This window comes from Stegostoma tigrinum, chromosome 31 (genome assembly GCF_030684315.1).
Source record: "Stegostoma tigrinum isolate sSteTig4 chromosome 31, sSteTig4.hap1, whole genome shotgun sequence".
Classification (NCBI taxonomy): domain Eukaryota; kingdom Metazoa; phylum Chordata; class Chondrichthyes; order Orectolobiformes; family Stegostomatidae; genus Stegostoma; species Stegostoma tigrinum.
The window spans coordinates 19,390,706-19,413,262 of NC_081384.1; the positions used below are offsets into that span (position 1 = coordinate 19,390,706).

At 40.4% G+C, this 22,557-nt stretch overlaps 1 protein-coding gene across 1 annotated transcript; it reads right to left on the reverse strand.

The window, feature by feature from the left end:
- Nucleotides 1-542: 542 nt before the first annotated feature.
- On the reverse strand, nucleotides 543-22,557 carry LOC125466315 (peptide YY-like). Its single transcript, XM_048560665.1, has 4 exons — nucleotides 22,430-22,557; nucleotides 19,845-20,032; nucleotides 5,398-5,475; nucleotides 543-881 (listed from the first exon to the last, which is right to left on the reverse strand). Exons 2-4 carry the CDS (start codon nucleotides 20,030-20,032, stop codon nucleotides 857-859), a joined length of 291 nt encoding a protein of 96 aa, XP_048416622.1. The 5' UTR covers nucleotides 22,430-22,557; the 3' UTR covers nucleotides 543-856.

Consider the following 22,557-nt stretch of genomic DNA (forward strand, 5'->3'; position numbering starts at 1 on the left):
AAATAGTCAAACATGGTTTGTATTCAAATTCACTACAGAGCAGGAAAATACCATACCCTGTCATCAGCCCTGGATCTATTTCTAAGGCTTTTTCTAAGCCAGAAGGTTATGCATTCTAGTTCCAATCTAAAGGTTTGTGAATAAAGTCAATGCTGACACTCCAATGCCGTGAGTGCTGCACTGTTGAAGGCACTATCCTCTCTGTGACATGTTAAACCAAGATCATTTCAGGTATAAGTTCATGACACTATTTGAAGAGGAGGGGAGCTCTCCAAAGGTATCCTAACTAATATTTATGCCTCAAATCTGCATTGCTAAAATTAATAATGCTTTGTTAGTGGTGCCTTGGTGTGTGCAAATTGTTTGTGGTACTTTCTATGTTGCAATCATGACTAGCTTTCGTAACTATTTCATGAGCTGTGAGGCAGATAAGAAAGTTCTGAAATCATGAGCGGCACCATACAAATGCCAAATCTTTCTATATTCAGTAGTCACTACTCCCCAGGAAATAAATATTTAATTTCACAGAAGCACAGACATCCTTTTGCAAAGTTGATTCATCCATCAAACTTTAATTGCACATAAACATTTTTACAATACAAACAGAAGATTTTTTTCTCAGAAAGACCCCACATTTTGATTCTTGATTGCCATATATTATATTTAACAATAAATTATGTACAATTGTCTGCCACATAAAAAGCTTCAATGGTTCCTCAATGCATGAAAAAGGTTTGCATGCAGTGATCCTTTTGGTTTGGTGTAGTCTTCACATAATTCTTTAGAAGTCAGGTCCTTCTGCACCATAATTAATACGCAAAGACACAAAAGATAGACAAGGTACAAAGAGAGGGGATCACCACATCAAAGAATCATCGTATCTGTGAAAAGTGATAATGAAGCTGGTAAGAATAACTGTATTAGATTTTATTATACATTAAGTACAGGTTAATATCTGATTTTTTTTACAAAAAGGGAAAAACTAAAAGAAGCAAAATTGCTTGTTACTAAAATGCACTGTGAGATTTTCAAGACTATGCCGGAGTTTTGTCTGGCATGTGGATTAACTTGCTCTTGTTCATAATGGAGAAAACAATTTTATGAATGCCAATTTGATATTACTGCCAAATTACAGAGTAAGCATAAGTAATAACACCAATTATCATGAGAATTACTGGAAAACAGTCTAACAAAATGTTATTAGCATGCATACCACTGATGTGTTTTTATATTTCTAATGCCACTTCATTTGACTTTATGAATCAGTTACACAAGAAGAGCATGTAAGCCCGAAAACAACCAGACTTGTTTTAAACGCTTGTCCAGTTGAAAGGTAACAATTTAAAATATTTTAATTAGGCATGTTTCATTTCATCTTGAGGAATTAAATATGATTGCCTATACAAACTCCTATTATGCCAATTTACACAAACTACCTGTTCTTTGGAGCTTCACTGCGTTTGAATCATGGCTCATCCAGCAAACTTTCATTCATTCTCAATACCTCAAGGAACTCTATGTATCACCCAGCCACTATTTCTTGATTTATTTGCCATTTATTCAACACTTTTTAGCCAGAGCATATCCTTTTATTCTCAACATTTTCCTGGAAGTTGACCTTTTGCTTCATCAATTATTTTGATAAAATATAGCAGTGTCCATTATTTCAGAGCTCTGTTAGCCCGTCAAACTAGGAATTCATGAGGCTAGAAATCAAATGTAAAAAGAAGAAAAGGAATCAGAGAAGATGATAAATGAGAATAGAAACTGGATTCTGGAAAGCTGAATAAATCAAGAGCTGAGATATGGTTAGAAAGTAACTTTACAAAATGAGCAAAAAATAATTAACTGTGCTCATTTGGCATACAAATATAGAGTGATGAGGTTAGATTTAAAATCTTATGCTTTAATCTGAAAATGGGTTGAGATTCAAGTTTCTTTCAATTTAGTCCATATATTTAGCATCTAAAATGTGAGTATGTCAAATGAACAGTTAAATTAATACAGATACATGAAACTGGGCGAGTCCTAATTGAACTTCATTTGAATTAGCAAATTTGTTTATCAGATCTGAGACAAAGTGATCTTTTTAAGCTGTGTGAATCTCTTGAAGCTGTAATAATCAGTAATGATTACTGGTGTTATTTAAAGTTTAAACTGATTGGAATCTGAATTTTGAAATACAGGCCAAGGTTTAATATGTCAGGGATTTCACCCATGGTTGCAAGGCCACTTAAGATCCTTGCCTGGGCTCGGGCGGGAGAGACATCCGCAAGTCTTCCCATCCTGGAGTTAATCAAAGGGAGCTGGGAAGATGGTTGGATCTCCAACCCAACTAAACAATGGCCCATCCACCACCTCAATTCCCCTGGCAAGGCGATATTGGAGGAAGGGGTTGGGGATATTAAGTTCCACCCACAGAAACAGCAACTTAGAAAGAGACAGCATCTCAATTATACTAACAGGTCACACGTGATATAGCATAGAAATGACGTCTTGAATGGTGGGGCCAGTAAAGGAATTATAATATAAATTTGTACAATTTGCAATTTTTGATATCATTACTCATTGGTGAATCATTGTCGACTTAATGGACCTTATAATGTTCTACTTTATTGGTTAATCAACAACAGCTACTTTGAGCTTTGTTGAACTCAACAGAAAAACACTGCACACTGTCTTGGGAGGAAGAATAATGCATGTGTTCTTCCACCTCCAGCCATTCAAATCTTTCCCTATGTCACAGAAACAAAGTTTTGAAATGCTATCTTAGCAAACATTAATTTGGCAACGATTGCTGACACCCTGTTTTCAGGAAGGTTGGGTTTTAATTAATGTACAAAAAACTTGGTTAAAAACTGGTTGATTTTAATCTTAATCACAGCAGAAGATGAAAAGAGTGGACAGTTAAACATGATGATGTTGTTTAAACTTCATGAAATTCCTCCCATATCTGATACAAACTGGAGCTGCGGACAGAAGCCTCATGCATTTTTGCCAATTTAGGTCCAATGACATTATTAAGTGCCCGTTGGATCTGAATGGTAAAGTCCACACAGTTTTCTCTATTAACAACCTTGGCTGATCACCAACTGTTTATTTGCATTTGGTGGGCTGGCTAATAAATTTTGCGGCTGCCAATCCTCCACATTACGGGGGGTGGGGCAGAGGTGAATTTGAAGTTGGGTGGGGTGACCATGCAACACATTTGCCTGGCAGCCCCAACAAAGAAACACCCAGCAGATGCATATAAATCCAGCTCTTTGTGCCCTCCTTCCTTCTTGCTTTCCTATCCAGCTTTGTCTCGGCAGAATATTTGATTATAATAGACTTTGTGCCTTTGTTCAAATAATTTACAGTAAATAGTTGAGACTACAGCACTGGTCCACATGACATCTTATCTGGTTCACCTTTATGCACCTGCTTGTCCCCACAAATTCCAATAAATTTGTCAGATATAATTCAAGGGCCGAAGGGCGTGTTCTGCACTGTATTGTTCTATGTTCTAAAACAACACTTGATTTTATGATATTTCCTCAATGGGAATTTTAAGGCCAACACCCCTATCAGGTGGAGAAATGACGCACATGTGCAGAATGACAGTGCTACATCATGACATGTAACAATGCTGCAGCTCTCTTTAATAAAGATGGCACTGCCAAAATATTTCACAGGGCAGAAATGCAGCAGGGGCTTTTGCAATGTTCAATATTCCGATCACAAATATTTTAATCCACCAGACTGAGAGATTGGAGCCCTCTAGTCATTAATATTATATCATTCAAATGTGTGTGAAAATTGCACTTGGATAACTGATTCATACAATCCCTACACTGTGGAAGCAGGCCATTTGGCCCATTGAACCCACCTCGACCTTCAGAAGAGCATCCGACCCAGACCCAACTCTCCACACCATCCTTGTAGTCCCACATTTCCCATGGCTAATCCACCAAGCCTGCACATCCCCTGATATTATAAGGCAACTTAGCATGAACAATCCACCTAAACATGCACCTCTTTAGACTCTGGGAGGAAACCCACACAGACAGAGGGAGAACATATGAACTCCACACAGTCGTCCAAGGATAGAATTGAACCTGGGTCATTGGCGCTATGAGGCAACAGTGCTTACCACTGAGCCACCCTTTTACCTACCAGGATGTGAGAAAGGAAAACAAACTTAAAAACCTGACTGTTTCTGTCAGCAATGTTTCCACATTTATAAAGAGCTAGAATGCAATCTAATCAGGGTTAATCTAGAAACTGAAAGGTCTCTACCTCCCTGTGAAGTGGATGCTGAGGTATGGTAGGTTAGAAGGCTTACAAGAAAACAATTTTACGACTATGCGGCCTGAACCTGTACAAATAACTACTAAGGTTGTGTTACATTTTGCTGAAAGTTTTCTGGGATGTTGTGCTAGCAGCTTTAAATTGAGATCATCTGGGTCCCTCTGCACATGTGTAAATAGCTCCCTTTAATGGTGTTATATGATAGGATCACAAACTCCATTTAGTCATTACTTCATTTGATTGGATTCCAACATTTTTCTCAATGACTGATGTTGGGTGAAATGGCCTATAGTTTCCTGTTTCTGTCTCCCTCCCTCCTTTAAGAAGAGCTTGCTGTTTTCTGATCTACAGGCATCTTTTTAGAAGCTCTGACAATTTTGGAAGATTACAACTAATGGAACCACTTTCTCTGCAGCCATTTCTTTTAAAATTATTTGATTTAGGCTTTCAGGGTAAGGGGAATGATTGCTCTTTAGTCTCATTTTGATACTTACCCCTCCATTTTGCTCCTTGATTTTCCAGTAATATTGGGATACTTTTACTCCATGAAAACAGACACAAAATACTTGTTCAAAGTCTCTGCTACTTTCTTGATTCATATCATTAATTCCCCATTCTCATTCTCTAAGGAGCCAGTGTTTACTTCAGCTACTTTTTCTTTTACATTTCTTGGTGATTTATTCTCAAATTTTGATTTCTTCTTGTTTATTAACTTTTTGTCAACCTTTTCTAGTTTTGAAAATATTCACAATCATCAGAGCTATCATCACAACATTAAACACCATTTATATCATCTTGATATTCCTGTTCTGACCATCACAATCAACATATTACATTATCAGAATGTTTTACTTTATGACTGTGATAATTTTTGTCTTTTTAGGTTATTCTCCAAGTGAAAAGAATTTCTCCAGTTTAAAAGAAAAGTCGTGTACTATTGAATTGATGAATAAGTAAGAAACAAAAAGATAATGAATCATCTTTGCAGGTTTTACATTAATTATGGAGTAGATCAGCATGCGTCTGCCTGCAAATAAAAGTTCCTATCATTTCTCTGCAGGACACTGAGCACCAAACATGAGAAACACTTCTCCAAACTATATTTACCTTGACCTCCCAATGTGATCACTGCTATCATCAAAGAGGGAATCTGACAAAGCTTCCGGACTATCTCTCTTACCATATCTATTGGAGAGAGGAGGAAAAAATAAGTCAAATCCTGTAACTTTAATTTTCTTTCTTTAATACGCAACAGAATTTCAAAATACATGTAAGCACTTACTTTAACAGCGAAAAAAAAATAAGAATAAGAACTCCCACAGATTTCCAGCAAATTGAATCTATATATCTTAATCAATATGAGCATTACTAAGTGAAAAATGTATGAATTTGGTTTATTTTGACAATTTTTGCATATCTTTAGAAGAATATCAATTCTTAATAAAAGGCAGAGGATACATAACAAGGAATAGAGAGTGAATAATTATCCAAATCCACGACTAAATGGCTCAAAATGTCAGCTGCAAGTCAGTTGTTAGCCATTTCTCCAGCATTGTGATAAAGCACTTATTCTACCTTCAACGTACATTTCGTTTGCAATACAGAAAAAAGAGAAGCATCAAGTACAGTTTGAACATGTACCATATATGTTGCTCACAGTATGTGGGTGAAATATCTCTCAAAGAACAAGATAACTGTTGAATCTAAACAATTTCCTTATTTAAAAAATAATTGTTACAATGACAATTCCCATGTGACTGTCTGGAAGATTTTTAGGCAGGTGATCAGAAGTTTTACAATAGTTTACAGTATGCACCAGCCTAATTAGTTTTGCTTTCTCCCACTCTGCTTTTTCTCATTCTTTCATCTTTCTGTCCCTTTCTAGCTCGCCTACTTCTCTAGCTTCCCCTTAAAAACACAAAGTCAAGCTAACTCAATTGTTCTAGTTCCCAATTCTCACCATTTTCTTGATAAAAAATTGTTTCCTATCAAATGCTTCAAGATGTATGTTATTCCTTGACAGTTGAACATTATACACATCTTGGCAATCCAGTGGTTAAAATAAACAGTGCAAAGTTACTTAATGTTCTGGATTTGCCTTTGGGAAACATTTTATAAAGATGTCGTCCGGAATTATAATGGACTGGATAGATACGTTTGATCAACTTGCTCAGATGTAATATTACATACCTCTAGAGCAGGTAGGATTTGAGTTCAAATCCTATCTACCTGGCACTGAGGCAGAGACAACATCACAAGAGTCCTTACAACAGACTAGAATACCCGGTTGATGGCACATGGCTTGCTTAGTTAAATAATATTTTCACATTCCATGCTTTTCTTTATTATTCACCCCGGTCTTAAAATGGAGACCTCTTATTACTACTTCTCCCTTTTAGTCTTGTCCACAAGAAGAAACATCCATCTGGTATCCTCAATATAAAGTTCCTTCAGTATCTTCTACATTTCAAGAGGTCATGTCTCATTCGACTTCAGCTCCGATGTCTATTGGCCTCATCTAGGATCAACCATTCTTCATAGAATAAGCCTTCCATCCCAAGTCTGATTTGAGTCAAACAAAGTTTAGATTCAGGATATCTTAGTTTCAGCCATTTGTATTTGCTTATTCTCTCTCCTCTTCTCCTGAAATTTATACTGGGCAATAGTTCTACCCATTCTGTGGCCCTCCCAGTGCCTCTCCTAAATATTATTCAATCTGAGAATCTGAACAAAGAGGTTGGCAGTCTATCAAGAGTGTCATTATAAACCAAGCATAATTCTGTCTGAGCCAAAAGCTACAAATGTGACTTTGTGCTCTTGATACAATGTCATGAGATCACTGTAGTTACTCCACAAACTGCCTTCCATTCGTGCTACTGAGGATTACTAACATTTTCAATTACTGCAAAAAGTGGTAGAATTCCATCCAAAAATTTCTTCACCTTTCTCTCCTCTTTAAAACCTGTCACCCTCCTCTCTTCTTAAAACCTACCACTTTATTCAAGTACTTTGCCAACTGTCCAAATAGTTCATGTTGGTGCACTGTCGACTTTTATTTGATATCACTCTTGTTGGACGGTTTAATTCAAAAGGTAGAAGCTAAATCTGTATTGTTGCTGCAGTTTGTGTAACAATGACATCAACTTCAGTGAAATATTAGGTCTTGCAGCCACCGTTCATTCACACCACTGTAGCTATTCATCTAATTCTATCCTTTAAAAACTGCTAACTATCTTCCCAACGAATTTCCCTCATTAACCATTAGTCTTACAGGAGGTTATAGAATAACCTATGTACAGTGTAAATGCTGCAAGAGAAGCCCTTCTATTTTAAAAAAAAAGGTCGAATTGATGCACACTTCGTCCAATTCTACTTGAAGATTACTCAGCAAAGGAGAGGATGGTGGTGCAGTTGGTATATCCCAGTGCACATGTAATCCAGAAGCATGGGTAAATACACTTGAGACATGAATTCAAATAGCAGATACAATTTAGTTTCAATTAATAATACATTGAATTGAAAGTTAGTTTCTATACTAGTTTCATAAAGCTTTCTGAGATGTTTTGGCAGTGTGGGTGCTAGGGGGAAGGTTGCCAAAATTGGAAGAGTTCTCACTCAGCATAGCCAAGCAATGGCCTAATATAGTTATTCATGGAATCACAGCTTACAGTGATCCTGTAACACGATCATTATTCTTGGGGACATCCTGTTCTGCTGGCAGGCAGACGCAGTAGAGGTAACGACACAGCGGTAAACTGTTGAGGGGGTGTTGCCCTGGCAGTCCTCAACATTACTGTCAATATATTCTCATGGTATCAGGTCAAACACAGGTAAGGAATTCTCCTACCTCTCAAAATTTGGATTTTTCTATCAGCCTCTGATGATTAGGTGAAAACCAACCAAGTTTGTTCAATCTCTCCTCATAGCTAATACCCTCCAAGCCAGGCAACATTCTAGTAAACTGTAGATAACATCAGAGAGGGTCTGATGAAGGGCCTAGGCCCGAAATGTCAGCTTTTGTGCTCCTGAGATGCTGCTTGGCCTGCTGTGTTCATCCAGCTCCACACTTTGTTATCTTGGATTCTCCAGCATCTGCAGTTCCCATTATCACTCATTCTAGTAAACTGTGTCCTGTATCCTTTCCAAAGCCTCCGCATCCTTTTGATGGTGTGGCAACCAGAACTGTACACAATATTTCAAATGTTGCCTAACTAAAGTTCAATTTTCATACACTTTAGTAGTTATATACTCTCTTGTTGGGCATGATCATTGCTCAGCATGAAAATAAACATACAAATTAGGACTAATACTCTCCACCTGTCTGGAAGAGAGCAGCTCGAACAACATTCAAGAAACCATCCAAGACAGAGCAGGTTGGCATCACATCCACAAACATTCACTTCCTCCACATCCAGCACAACCAGGAGCAGTAGTGGCGAACCATCTACTAGATACACAGCATAAACTCACTGAGGTTCATAAGCATCATGTTCTGAGCAGTGGCTACTTCCATCTAGAAAAGCAACAGTCACATGGAAACATCACCAGCTGCAAATTCTCTTCCAAGCCACTCACTATCCTGACATTGGATTATATCACTGTTTCTTCATTATTGCTCGTTCAAAACCTTGGAATTCCCTCTCTAATAGAACTGTGCATCCATCGACAGTAAATTGAAAATAGAAGCTTCACAAGGCAGCTTACCACCATCAATGCAATCAGCAACACTAAGTAAATGCCAATAAAGAAAAGGCAATCCAGAGACATTTATGTTTTGGAAGTTCAAAGCTGAATTAGTTTAAAAGCACACAGTGGATCGTGAAATACTGTTAAACTCCTTTACTTCACCAGATCCCCAAAACAAATAAATTGTAAATGACAGATGATTAATGTAATGGTGAGTTTGAGGACAGCTCAAAGTAGATCATGTTGTTGAGGAGATGGGTGGAGCATAAAGGAAGTTCTCTTCTTTCAATTTAACTGAGTGTTTGCTGAATTACAGTCTTGGACCTTATGCAGTTTGCAGCTAACTAAAGGCCAAAGTAAATCACAGTTAGTCAGGCCTGTGCTGCAAGAGTAGAAACCCAATGTCCTCAATCAAGGCATAGAATGTCAGCTAAACTTAATTTCATTTGAACTTTATGAGGAAACAAGAGCTGGAAGGCTGCTTTATTTGAGACCAGTGGAAGAATCTACAGTAACCCCTACAAGTCTGACAGTAAAGAATTCAACAAGCGGGTTAATTGAAAGTACTGAAGAATTAGTTAGCACAGGTTCAAAAGACGGTAAATTTAAGTTTTATCTCTGAGAATAATGGGAGCTGAGGATAATTCTCCAGAGGACTGTGACATACTTATGAGTAATTCCTACAGAAGTAAGCAATTTCAGAACAAATGAATCTGAAGAGAATTCTTAGGGAAAACAGGAGTGAACTTGAGAACGTAATACAGTTATATGCTAAAATGTTGATTGCATCTGTAAGTTTGATTTTTCCGATATATGCAACAATATGCAAAAATCTTGTGATCTTTGTGAAATTGAGTTCAAATGGTCAAAATGAGGTGGTGTTCAGATTTCCCTTTAAATGTTAACAGTTCCTAACTCAGATTGTAAGAAAAAGATGAATTGTCAGAAAGGATGTTTGCTTGGTGGCAAATTCAGAGAGTTCAAGACCCAAGGCCTATCTTAAATCGGGTTTTCTATCAAGATCTGTCGGTTACCAGCCACATTCACTGCATGGGCAGCTTCAGGAGGCTTGCAGTTTCTGAAGAAGGGTCCCAACCTGAAATGTCAGTTTTCCTGTTCCTCTGATGCTGTCTGGCCTCCTGTGTTCCTCCAGCTCCACACTGTGTTATCTCAGATTCCAGCATTGGCAGTTCTTACTGTCTCTGCAGGAGGTTTGCAGTTAAGAATGATCTGCAATTGCTACTGCCTTACTTGTTACATTCTCTGTCACCATGTCCTCTCTCCCTTCCCCCCACCCAAGTGGGACAGTCTGTTCTTTCCACTCTGGCAGTTAAACACACCATTGTTCGGCCATTATCACATTCCGATCACTTAATCTGAACTATCCACATCTTTTCTCCACAGCATTCTATACACCCCCACATTCCTCCCGCCAAATATAGCATAAATGCTGTCCCCTCCACAGTTCACTTCTATTCTGATGAAGAGTCATCTAGATTGGAAACGTGAGCTTGCTCTCTCTCCACGGATGCTGCCTGACCCACTGTGATCTCCAACATTTCTTGTTTTCAATACATCTGCAGTAATTTGCTCCTACCATGCTTGAAGCTTATCTTGCTCTATTGTGATGAGTCAGCTCATCCTGCTGGGCAGCAGACAATTTGACACACCCCCAGTTTGATGTTCATATAAAGCTGTAGCGCTGCTGATACAACTAGGCTACCATTTAAAGTAGGTGCCCAAGTGTTTTTAGTTGCAACCTCATCAGTGACTTGAATCACAACTGTTAATACAATGGCAGTGGGGGATGAGGGAAATTGAGAACAGCATTTCCAAGGTTTTGAATTCTCAGTCCAAACACTTCCTATACGTTATGCAAGAACGTGTGGAAATGGAGCGTTTTGTAGTCTGTGTATACTAACTCCTTCAAACTCCAAAGGGTTGAGGTAATTCTTTTTGAGGTGAATCATGGTAACATACAACCTCATCCCTTGATGTAGTCAGGAGTTAGATAAACTCACTTATGGAATGTAAAGATTCAAACCAGATACCTTCTGTGTTTGAATTCAAACACTATAACTTGTAGATAGTCAATCTAAATATTCTCTTATCAAAACATAAACAATCCAATTAACGGCATCCTGTCAAAAAATATTCCTGATTTTTTTTAGTCTAGCACCCTAAGTGCTAATGTCAATTTCCTTAATGGTGAACATTCCAATTGAACCATTGAGATAACATGTCTATACAAGAAATAAGTTCCACTTTGCAGTTTCCACTTTGAGACTGATTTTGCAAATGCAGGGTTGGACATTGGTTAGCCTCACAGTGCCATGGACCCAGGTTTGATTCCAGCCTTGGGTGACTGCCTGTGTGGAGTTCGTATGTTCTCCCTGTGTCTGTGTGTGTTTCTGCTGGGTGCTCCTGTTTCTTTCCACAGACCAAAGATTTGCAGTTTAGGTGGATTGGCGATGGTAAATTGTCCACAGTGTTCAGGAATGTGTGGGCTAGGTGGATTAGCCAAGGTTAAGGCAGGGTTATAGACCTGGGTGGGTTGCTCTTCAGAAGGTGAGAATGGCCTCTATCTGCACTCTAGAGATTCTGTGAAGAAACTTCTGTTCACATCCTCCGTTTTCAGAGAACTTCAGTAAGTGTTGAGCAGCAAATTATTATCATACAGTGGCAGATGTGAATCATTTAATCGGGAAGGGAACATGAATCGGCTTTTAAAAATAAGAAAGTGAATATTAAAAACATTATTTTTCCAAATATGCCAAAAGGAATTACTGAACTTTGTCATCCCTACTCAAGAAGCTGTACTGCCTGTGCTTTGGTCCAGACTATGTATACACTAATCAGCTGGGTAATTGCTCAGCACACTACTTCCCAATTCATTTAAATGTACAATTCATTTTTCAAGAGATAGTAGGGACTGCAGATGCTGAAGAATCTGAGGTAACAAGGTGTGGAGCTGGATGACCACATCAGGCTAAGCAGCATCAGAGGAGTAGGAAAGCTGATGTTTCTGAAGAAGGGTCTAGGTCCAAAACATCAGCTTTCCTGCTCCTCTGATGCTGCTTGGCCTGCTGCGTTCATCCAGCTCTACACCTTGTTATTTCATTTTTCCAGTTCTTTATCTTTCACAGGTGGCATGGCACGGTGAGTTCTGAACACAGTCTTTTCACCTCAGTCTCATGCCTTAATACAGCCTGGACAGAGCAGGCCAGAGCCTCTTTCAACTCCACCATCAGCTAAATACCAATGGAAATGAGACATGTGAAATGGATTTTTCAGTTTCAACATAGATCACAGGGGCAGAACATCCTCATAAATTGCATACTGGTTGCCGTTAAGTTACCAGAATGACTGGCAAAACGTCACTATCTGGCAGGGAGAATATAAATATCAAACTGACACAAGAGGAAGACTTAGTCTTAAATTTGGATTAATTCATGGTATAGTGTAGAGCATGCTTAACTCTGCAACTGACATTCTCAGCCTTGACAGGAGAATGCAGAAAGAACTAAAGAAGTGCTCACTGCACAAATATTGATGCCCAGGATTTTAATTTAAGACAACATATTTATTCATTGTCAATAAGTCTCACAGTAACAAATGCATTGGTAGTTTCTTCCTAGAGCTTAAGGAAAAGCAAAACTTTCAGAGGGAAGTTTGAACATTCAATTGATAATTTCATCAGTGCATCCAAAGATGTGCAAGCTAGGTGGATTGGTTATGCTAAATTGCTCAAATTGTTCAGGGATGTGTATATTAGGTGTGAGAGATAATGGGAACCGCAGATGCTGGAGAATTCCAAGATAATAAAATGTGAGGCTGGATGAACACAGCACCCCTTCACCCGCTTCCAACACAGCCTAACCCTCACTCCACTGACACCTTCACCCGCTTCCAACACAAGTCCTCCTCCTGGACACCACCCCCAGGCCTCCTACCCTCCCTCGACCTCTTCATCTCCAACTGCCGTCGAGACATTAACCGCCTCAACTTCTCCACCCCTCTCACCCACTCCAACCTCTCCCCCGCAGAACGGGCAGCCCTCCGCTCCCTCCGCTCCAACCCCAACCTCACCATCAAACCCGCAGACAAGGGTGGCGCAGTGGTAGTATGGTGCACTGACCTCTACATTGCCGAGGCCAGACGCCAACTCTCCGACACCACCTCCTACCGCCCCCTCGATCATGACCCCACACCGAGCACCAAACCATCATCTCCAACACCATTCATGACCTCATCACCTCAGGGGACCTTCCACCCACAGCCTCCAACCTCACTGTTCCCCAACCCCGCACGGCCTGTTTCTATCTCCTTCCCAAAATCCACAAACCGGCCTGCCCTGGTCGACCCATCGTCTCAGCCTGCTCCTGCCCCACCGAACTCATCTCCACCTATCTGGACTCCATTTTCTCCCCTTTGGTCCAGGAACTCCCCACCTATGTCCGTGACACCACCCACGCCCTCCACCTCCTCCAGGACTTCCAATTCCCTGGCCCCCAACACCTCATCTTCACCATGGACGTCCAGTCCCTATACACCTGCATTCCGCATGCAGATGGCCTCAAGGCCCTCCGCTTCTTCCTGTCCCACAGGCCCGAACAGTCCCCCTTCACCGACACCCTTATCCGCCTAGCCGAACTCGTCCTCACCCTCAACAACTTCTCTTTTGACTCCTCCCACTTCCTACAGGCTAAGGGGGTGGCCATGGGCACCCGCATGGGCCCCAGCTATGCCTGCCTCTTTGTAGGTTACGTGGAACAGTCCCTCTTCCGCACCTACACAGGCCCCAAACCCCACTTCTTCCTCCGGTACATTGATGACTGTATCGGCGCCGCCTCTTGCTCCCCACAGGAGCTTGAACAGTTCATCCACTTCACCAACACCTTCCACCCCAACCTTCAGTTCACCTGGGCCATCTCCAGCACATCCCTCACCTTCCTGGACCTCTCAGTCTCCATCTCAGGCAACCAGCTTGTAACTGATGTCCATTTCAAGCCCACCGACTCCCACAGCTACATAGAATACACCTCCTCCCACCCACCCTCCTGCAAAAATTCCATCCCCTATTCCCAATTCCTCCGCCTCCGCCGCATCCGCTCCCACGATAAGACATTCCACTCCCGCACATCCCAGATGTCAAAGTTCTTCAAGGGCCGCAACTTTCCCCCCACAGTGATCGAGAACGCCCTTGACCGTGTCTCCCGTATTTCCCACAACACATCCCTCACACCCCGCCCCCGCCACAACCGCCCAAAGAGGATCCCCCTCGTTCTCACACACCACCCCACCAACCTCCGGATACAATGCATCATCCTCCGACACTTCCGCCATTTGCAATCCGACCCCACCACCCAAGACATTTTTCCATCCCCACCCCTGTCTGCTTTCCGGAGAGACCACTCTCTCCGTGACTCCCTTGTTCGTTCCACACTGCCCTCCAACCCCACCACACCCGGCACCTTCCCCTGCAACCGCAGGAAATGCTACACTTGCCCCCACACCTCCTCCCTCACCCCTATCCCAGGCCCCAAGATAACATTCCACATTAAGCAGAGGTTCACCTGCACATCTGCCAATGTGGTATACTGCATCCACTGTACCCGGTGTGGCTTCGTCTACATTGGGGAAACCAAGCGGAGGCTTGGAGACCGCTTTGCAGAACACCTCCGCTCAGTTCGCAACAAACAACTGCACCTCCCAGTCGCAAACCATTTCCACTCCCCCTCCCATTCTTCAGATGACATGTCCATCATGGGCCTCCTGCAGTGCCACAATGATGCCACCCGAAGGTTGCAGGAACAGCAACTCATATTCCGCCTGGGAACCCTGCAGCCTAATGGTATCAATGTGGACTTCACCAGTTTCAAAATCTCCCCTTCCCCTACTGCATCCCTAAACCAGCCCAGTTCGTCCCCTCCCCCCACTGCACCACACAACCAGCCCAGTTCTTCCCCCCCACCCACTGCATCTCAAAACCAGTCCAACCTGTCTCTGCCTCCCTAACTGGTTCTTCCTCTCACCCATCCCTTCCTCCCACCCCAAGCCACACCCCCATCTACCTACTAACCTCATCCCACCTCCTTGACCTGTCCGTCTTCCCTGGACTGACCTATCCCCTCCCTACCTCCCCACCTATACTCTCTCCACCTATCTTCTTTACTCTCCATCTTCGGTCCGCCTCCCCCTCTCTCCCTATTTATTCCAGAACCCTCTCCCCATCCCCCTCTCTGATGAAGGGTCTAGGCCCGAAACGTCAGCTTTTGTGCTCCTGAGACGCTGCTTGGCCTGCTGTGTTCATCCAGCCTCACATTTTATTACCCTGTATACTAGGTGTGTTAGCCATCAGAAATGCAGGGTTACAGTGAAAGGTTAGGGGGTTGGTTCTGTGCGGGATACTTTTTGGAGAGTTGGTGCGGACTTGTTGGACCGGATGGGCTGATTCTGCACTCTAGAGATTCTATGAACTATACGTTCAGTTCAGGATTCTGAGCACCAGTTGAAAATACCTTCATGAGACAACCATATGGTGTGTGGGGGAGGGTGTGATGAATTTTAATCTATCACTTTTAATCACTAACAATGTTGGATTTTCTTCCAAGCATGTTTGAGTTGAGGCAGTAAATTTGAATGCTGTGAAGCACGTGGGGGAAAAGAATTGGCTCAATCAGTTTAAATTTTATTTCTTCCTTTCTTGAATTGGGGAATTAAATAATTCAAGTTAAGGTTGCCAAATTGTTGTTATTAGGATGAGGGAACTGGGGAGAGAAAATTTAAGGGCAAGCCTGCTGTACAACATTGAAAAACCAATGACTGAGTAATGAGATCAGAGCTTTCTCCACATCCCATTGCTTTACAACATACAGAGCAAATGTCCATTGCCCATTAAGTAAAGTACTGCTGAAATGGTGCCATTACTTCTGCTTGCATATTATTAAAAGTATCAAAGTGGCTTCTAAACACTCTTAAATAAAGATGAATCAATTCTATACTTCCAACATAGGAAAAGACAATCTGGAATAATTTGCCAAATTCAACAGTGTGAGGAAAACAAACCCATGCTGTTAAATGTGTTGAACATTTTTGATGTTTCACAAAGTACATAAATACTACGATCCTATTAAATATGCTAATATCAATTCAGCTTTACCAACTACACAGTGCAATTTGATATGAACAGAAAATGCTTGAATGCAAATCTGTCAGCATTTGGAAAGAAAACCAGCTGCATTTGATAAAAAGGTGTACACCCAAAATATAATCTTTATTCTCTTTAAAATTTCTGGATTATATCCTGTGCAATAGAATATTGCAGAATATTTACCTTCATGTAATATTTGCAGTTGTTTTTGTGTGAATTTTTATTTCTGGTTGAATTCCTTTCTTCTAAGATCTTTCTAGGTAATTACATTTTAGTGCATTGTTTTAAAGCTCTATGGTTGAAAGAAAACATCAGAAAGCCGCTTCTGTGAAGATATGTTCAGTAAGCTGCTGACATATGCTAGATGAAAGATGCAGCAACTGAACAGTTAGATTATAACATTTGAGCAGGGACATAACTAAAGCATAAGGTCAGTACTCTAATTGACTCCAACCTTCCAATCTGATACAGTGAATACAGCCATTCGCTGAGGTTCAGCATAAGTCAGTTTTATACCTATTTTAGGTTAATGCTTTGTAATACATTAGGTGGCTTAAAGATTAGCTCAGTGTTGAAAATCAGAACAGAGTGATTAATCAATGAGATCATTTTCAAGTATATTTCACTTTTAAAGCAATAATGAATTTAAAGATGTTTACATAGCAGGACTTTTACTGCACTGGGCATTATGAGATGAAGCAGAGTTCAAAACCCTGAAATGCATGTACCTTAAGAATTCCCTGTTGTCTTCCATCAGTAAACTAGAAGTAATGTAGAAAACTATGCACAAAATACTAAAGTATCATCAAAAGAGATAACTGGAACGAGAAGGTATTAAAATTGCGGGTTAATATTTTGGTTAAGTGCACTGGCTTCACTGGGAGGCACAGTGGGTAAAATCCCTGCCTCTGAGCCAGGAGCTCTACATTCAAGTCCCACTCCACAACTAGATGGCCAAGGAAAGTGTTCATCTACGTGGCAAACAGCTTTATCAGCATCCTGAAAATCCTTCCACTACACATTAATTACAGGTGATAATTGTGGGAGAGATACCTGTTAGCTATGTGATGGAAAGAGCAATGGAACTTCTTTAATCACTGGCTACAGCTCCAGACCACAACAAGCATGGAAATGTTCAATTGTCACAGCAACTCAGACTTCCTGATTGATTCTTACAATAGCCATTTTCAATACAACAGGAAAAGTTAGAGCATTTTGCTGAGTTAAATATAATCAAGAGGTAAAACAACTTCACAAGTTCTTAGAACAGTACTTGAAATACATACAGTGTTGAATGCCGCTTTAACAAGCTGCTGAGGTGCTTGGCTACTAGTCTCCTTGTGTTTTATAGTGGTGATGCTAACCACTGAGCATAGTTGCCTTGGCTCCTACAATATAACAAGAGCGGCATGGTGGCTCAGTGGCTAGCACTGCAGCCTCACAGCGCCAGGGACCCAGGTTCAATTCCAGCCTCGGGTTTGCACATTCTCCCCGTGTCTGAGCGGGTTTCCTCCAGGTGCTCTGGTTTCCTCCCACAGTCCAAAGATGTGCAGGCTAGGTGGGTCGGCCATGCTAAGTTGCCCAAGTTGTTCAGGAGTGTGTGGGTTATAGGGGAATGGGTCTAGGTGGGATGCTTCAAGGGGTAGTGTGGACTTGTTGGGCCAAAGGGCCTGTTGCCACACTGTAGGGAATCTAATCTTAAAAAAAAGGACTATGCCTCATTTATACTACAATGCCTGTAAAGCATTCTGGGACATCTGGAGTATGTGGGAGTTAATTTTTGAATAGAAATTCTGCCTTTTCTGTACAAATTAATGTACAGGGTGGTCAGTATCTACACTTTCTTCAAACATTCTGACAAGAATGTTTCTTTTTGTCTTAATAGTTCTTAACAGTTTCAATTATTCTTAATTTGTCGTTGATATAAAGCCAACATTACAAGCTTTTAGAAATTAATTTGCATTTTTATGAGTTTTTGAAAATATATTACTTCATATTCCTACATTCTACTAAGAGAATATTAAAGACATTTTTCCATGTCTGACTAAAATGTCATTATAGTTTTTTTTCCATGAATGTTGTTGGTCAGGAATGAATAATTTTATTAATACAATTAGAACATAGAACATTACAGCCCCTTCGGCCCTCGATGTTGTGCCGACCTGTCATACCGATCTGAAGCCCATCTAACCTACACTATTCCATGTACGTCCATATGCTTATCCAATGACGACTTAAAATGTACCTAAAGTTGGCAAATCTACTACCGTTGCAGGCAAAGCATTCCATTCCCTTACTACTGTGAGTGAAGAAACTACCTGCGACATCTGTCCTATATCTTTCACCCCTCAATTTAAAGCTATGCCCCCTCGTGCTCGCCGTCACCATCCTAGGAAAAAGGCTCTCCCTATCCACCCTATCTAACCCTCTGATTATTTTATATGTTTCAATTAAGTCACCTCTCAACTTTCTTCTCTCTAACGAAAACAGCCTCAAGTCCCTCAGCCTTTCCTCGAAAGACCTTCCCTCCATACCAGGCAACATCCCAGTAAATCTCCTCTGCACCCTTTCCAAAGCTTCCACATCCTTCTTATAATGCAGTGACCAGAACTGTATGCAATACTCCAAGTGCAGCCGCACCAGAGTTTTGTACTGCTTCACCATAACCCCTTGGTTCCAGAACTCGATCCCTCTATTAATAAAAGCTAAAACACTGTATGCCTTCTTAACAGCCCTGTCAACCTGGGTGGCAACTTTCAAGGATGCAGTGAATAATTTGGCAGCATATAGGTAATAGTCAAATGTAAGTTGATTTAAATGGGTCAATTACTTCTCTCTGTACTTCCAAGCAAACAATTTTGTTCATTGATTTCTGTGCTCCTTTAGTTAATTACTTGGTGATCAAACCAAATATATGTAAATCCTGGGACCAAGGTGATCCTGAATTTAAGGGATCCCAAATCAGAGAAATCAGTTTTACAAGCTACAATGAAGAATTTTTTTTAAAATTCAAAGGCAATTTGTAAAGGTTGCACACGCATAGTTGCGCTGTGTGAAAAAGAAGATTTAAATGTGTTTTGACTTCTTTTCACTGACTCATGCTCCACAGGCACCAGTCACTGCAAATGGCTCAGCCAACCACTCAAATTCCAAGTGTGAGCCCGACTGGTGTTGGCAGGCTATTTGAAGCAGGGAGACTCTGCAGTAAAGCTTCAATTTTATCTCACCCAAAGTCCAGTCACAGACACATTCTATCAGAAGCAATCAGGATGTAGGAAATCCACTTAAAACCTAATGTCACTTTGAGGTGAAACCCAAGCCTTACTTGAACTGTACAGCACAGTGCTGCACTCAATCCTTAAGACCAGCCTCGTCAGCCAAAAAGTGAAGCTACCCCTTTCCCATCAAATTTGCTCCATGTCAATCACCTGATGCACAAGGATGGTTGCTGACAATGACAGCTGTGTGTTGCACTTGGGAGTTAACTTTTCTACTAAGCACTTGTGGAATTTTATGCTTGTTTTTGAAAGAAAACTATATCATGTTAATTAAACAGCAAAGGGAGTAATCAAATCAATCACATGAGGTGAATGCTTAGCACTGTTAATGATCTGCAGCAGGAACTGACTGTAGTGTGAGTTATAAATATGCAGTGTGAATAGATGCTGACTTGCTTGTTATCTTGCATATTCAATGATGTGTGCCTCCAGCATACCTCTGCCGTGTGATGAGATTGATGTAATGCCTGAGAGCAGAGTAGTACTTTGCCAGTTCCTCAGGAGGTGCATCTTCTCCTGGATTCTCAGGTTTGGGAGGATATGCATTCACCAAGGTCCCGAAGCACACCAGCACACAGACAGCAAAAGCAACCAGAGTTGTCCAAGGTTTTTGAACAGCCACCATCTATCACATGGGAAAGAAAAGCTAAAGTCAGTGCAACATGCCTGCAGGAGACAACTAAGATTTAGCAAAAGATTGTTTATAAATAGTTGACTAGGTCTAGGTTATTTAGAAGCTGGTTTAAGTTTTTATGTCATTAATATTATGGTACTATAATACTGGAAGAATTTCAATGATGCTTTTCATACTTAAATATGAGTACTGACTAGAGCACATAAAGTATTCAAATTGAGTGTGCATTTCTAAATTGAGAAAAAAAGCACACATAATTTTTTGAGTTCTTTTGAAAAAAACAGGGTTTATGCAACTTCATTACTTAGATTACAGTGCCATTGATCTTTACTGGTGTAGAAACATAATTGACAATGAGTAGTGGGATGCACACATACAGAGGGAGATGTGGTTAGGGGTTGCGGTGAGTGGGGAATGAAGAAGAGAAGTGACTGTTGCAGAAAGAAGCAGTCACCAAAAGACAGAAAATGTGAGCAAGGTCAAGGAGGAAGTCTCCGTTATTGGGTCTACTAACAATCAATCCAGAAACAGAGCTTGAAATTGTCAGAACTCTGCTGATTCAAAGAATAATTTGAAAGAAAAGTACATAAAAGAAATAGCAAGATAAATGTGTGCATTCCTTGGGGCTTATTTGCTTTTAATTTCCTGAAAATGTGTAATGTTCGATTCTAATGTGGTGTGCAAGGTTGTAAATTAAAGTTGTATGAGCTTGGCATTTACACAATAAAGAGAGCATGTATGTTGTTTCAAGCAAATAAAAGAATTTATAATGTCATGAATTAGGCCACAAATGTAAGGCATCTACACAAAAACAAAATTTCAAAATTAAAAGAGGGACTAGCAGAAGCATGGAAAAACAGATCAAAAATCTGACGAAGTTGACCACTAGTATGTAAACATCAATCAGGAAGTTCTAGTTATGATCAATAACATTTAAGACTAACACTTGTAAATCATACAGTCTATGTTTGAAATGCCTACCAGTCTGATTGTAAGGAAAAGAAAATGACATTTAATTTATTATTAAACATCATGCAACTGAGCACTTGCAGGAATGAACGGACTAAAGGAGAAGAACAAGTAACAAATTGGCATCTGGGTGAACAAATAATGGATGTAAATGTTCTGGTGATTTTAAATCAATCATAAATGATCAACACTATCCACTTTTAGGTCCAACACTTTAAGGATTAAAGGCTTCAATAATTTGACTGAAGACTGGGAGACATTTTCTCATTTTCTACTGATCTATATGAATTAGATCATTGCCATGTCTTATATTTCTATCTCTTTGTTCTCTCCGTATGAGTTCTTTAGACCTGTGTCGTTAGGGTAGTTGAAAATGACGCCATTACCGAAATTAACTAGGAAACTCAACTAAGTCAAGTATCCATCAGTTACAACACAAAATTATCAATTTTCTATCGTTCCCTTATTTGCTGCTTTATGAGATATATTGACATTTCTTTCATTTGGAACCAAACCAATATAGTACTGTATCATTCAGTGGAGTTTGGTTAAATGAACCAAATCAACCAATGCTAGTCTCACTCACAATCACTTGTGGTTCAGGCATAATTAGGATCGGAAAGTTAATTTTGTGGAAATCTCATAAACGTTAACTGGGATCCCTTTGTAGCTTTCAAGTTCTGCAAGAGTTACACATTAGTCTTAAAATATGGCAGGACATACTGCTAACAAGTTAAACCATCCTAAGTCATACTATTAAAGTCACTATGTCAAATAACTCATTATTGGGCATGGTATATCAAACGGGTCCTTCAAATGAAAATTCTGGTAAACTGTTCTGGATTTAAAGCAACAATGCAAACTTTTTTAAGCAATCAAAATCAAAAGGGTTTTGCCAAACACTTTTTTTTCTTGTCTTGAAACAGTTTAGTTCATTCAGCATGTATATTTACTCCAAATATTTTTGTTGTTTCCCTCCGGTAATCAATTGGATTCCTTATCTCCATTCCTACCTCGCACAATGCAGTTACAGCAGAAATCAGAATCTACGACATAATCGTTTTTAAAACGACAGCAACACCATTGAAGCAAAAACAGAATGTGCCGGAGAAACTCAGCAGGTCGGGCAGCATCTTCCCACAGATAGTGGAGAGCTTCTCCACCACTTTCTCAGTAAATTCTCTGTTGCACTTCAGGAAAAGTTAGAGCTACAAAACCACCAAACCCCTCTTCCGACGTGAAGTTGCACTGTTTAAAGTTTCTATCTGTGCTATTGTTTGCATCTACAGTCTACACTGTCAAAGAGAATTTATAACCCTTAATATCACTTCGGTGAAAGCTGAACGAGGTAGAGAGACGGTGGAAAATGAGGCATCATTAACCAACTTGAGAACTGGATGAAGCTCATGTTGTACTTACATTTTCTATTGTCTGGATGTCTTGACGATCAGAGAAAATCCTAGTGTGCGTCTGTCCTGCCCGCTGCTCAGCCGTGTTCAGGTCTCTTCTGGAGCTGCTCAGAACTTCCAGCTCCTTTTTATATACGC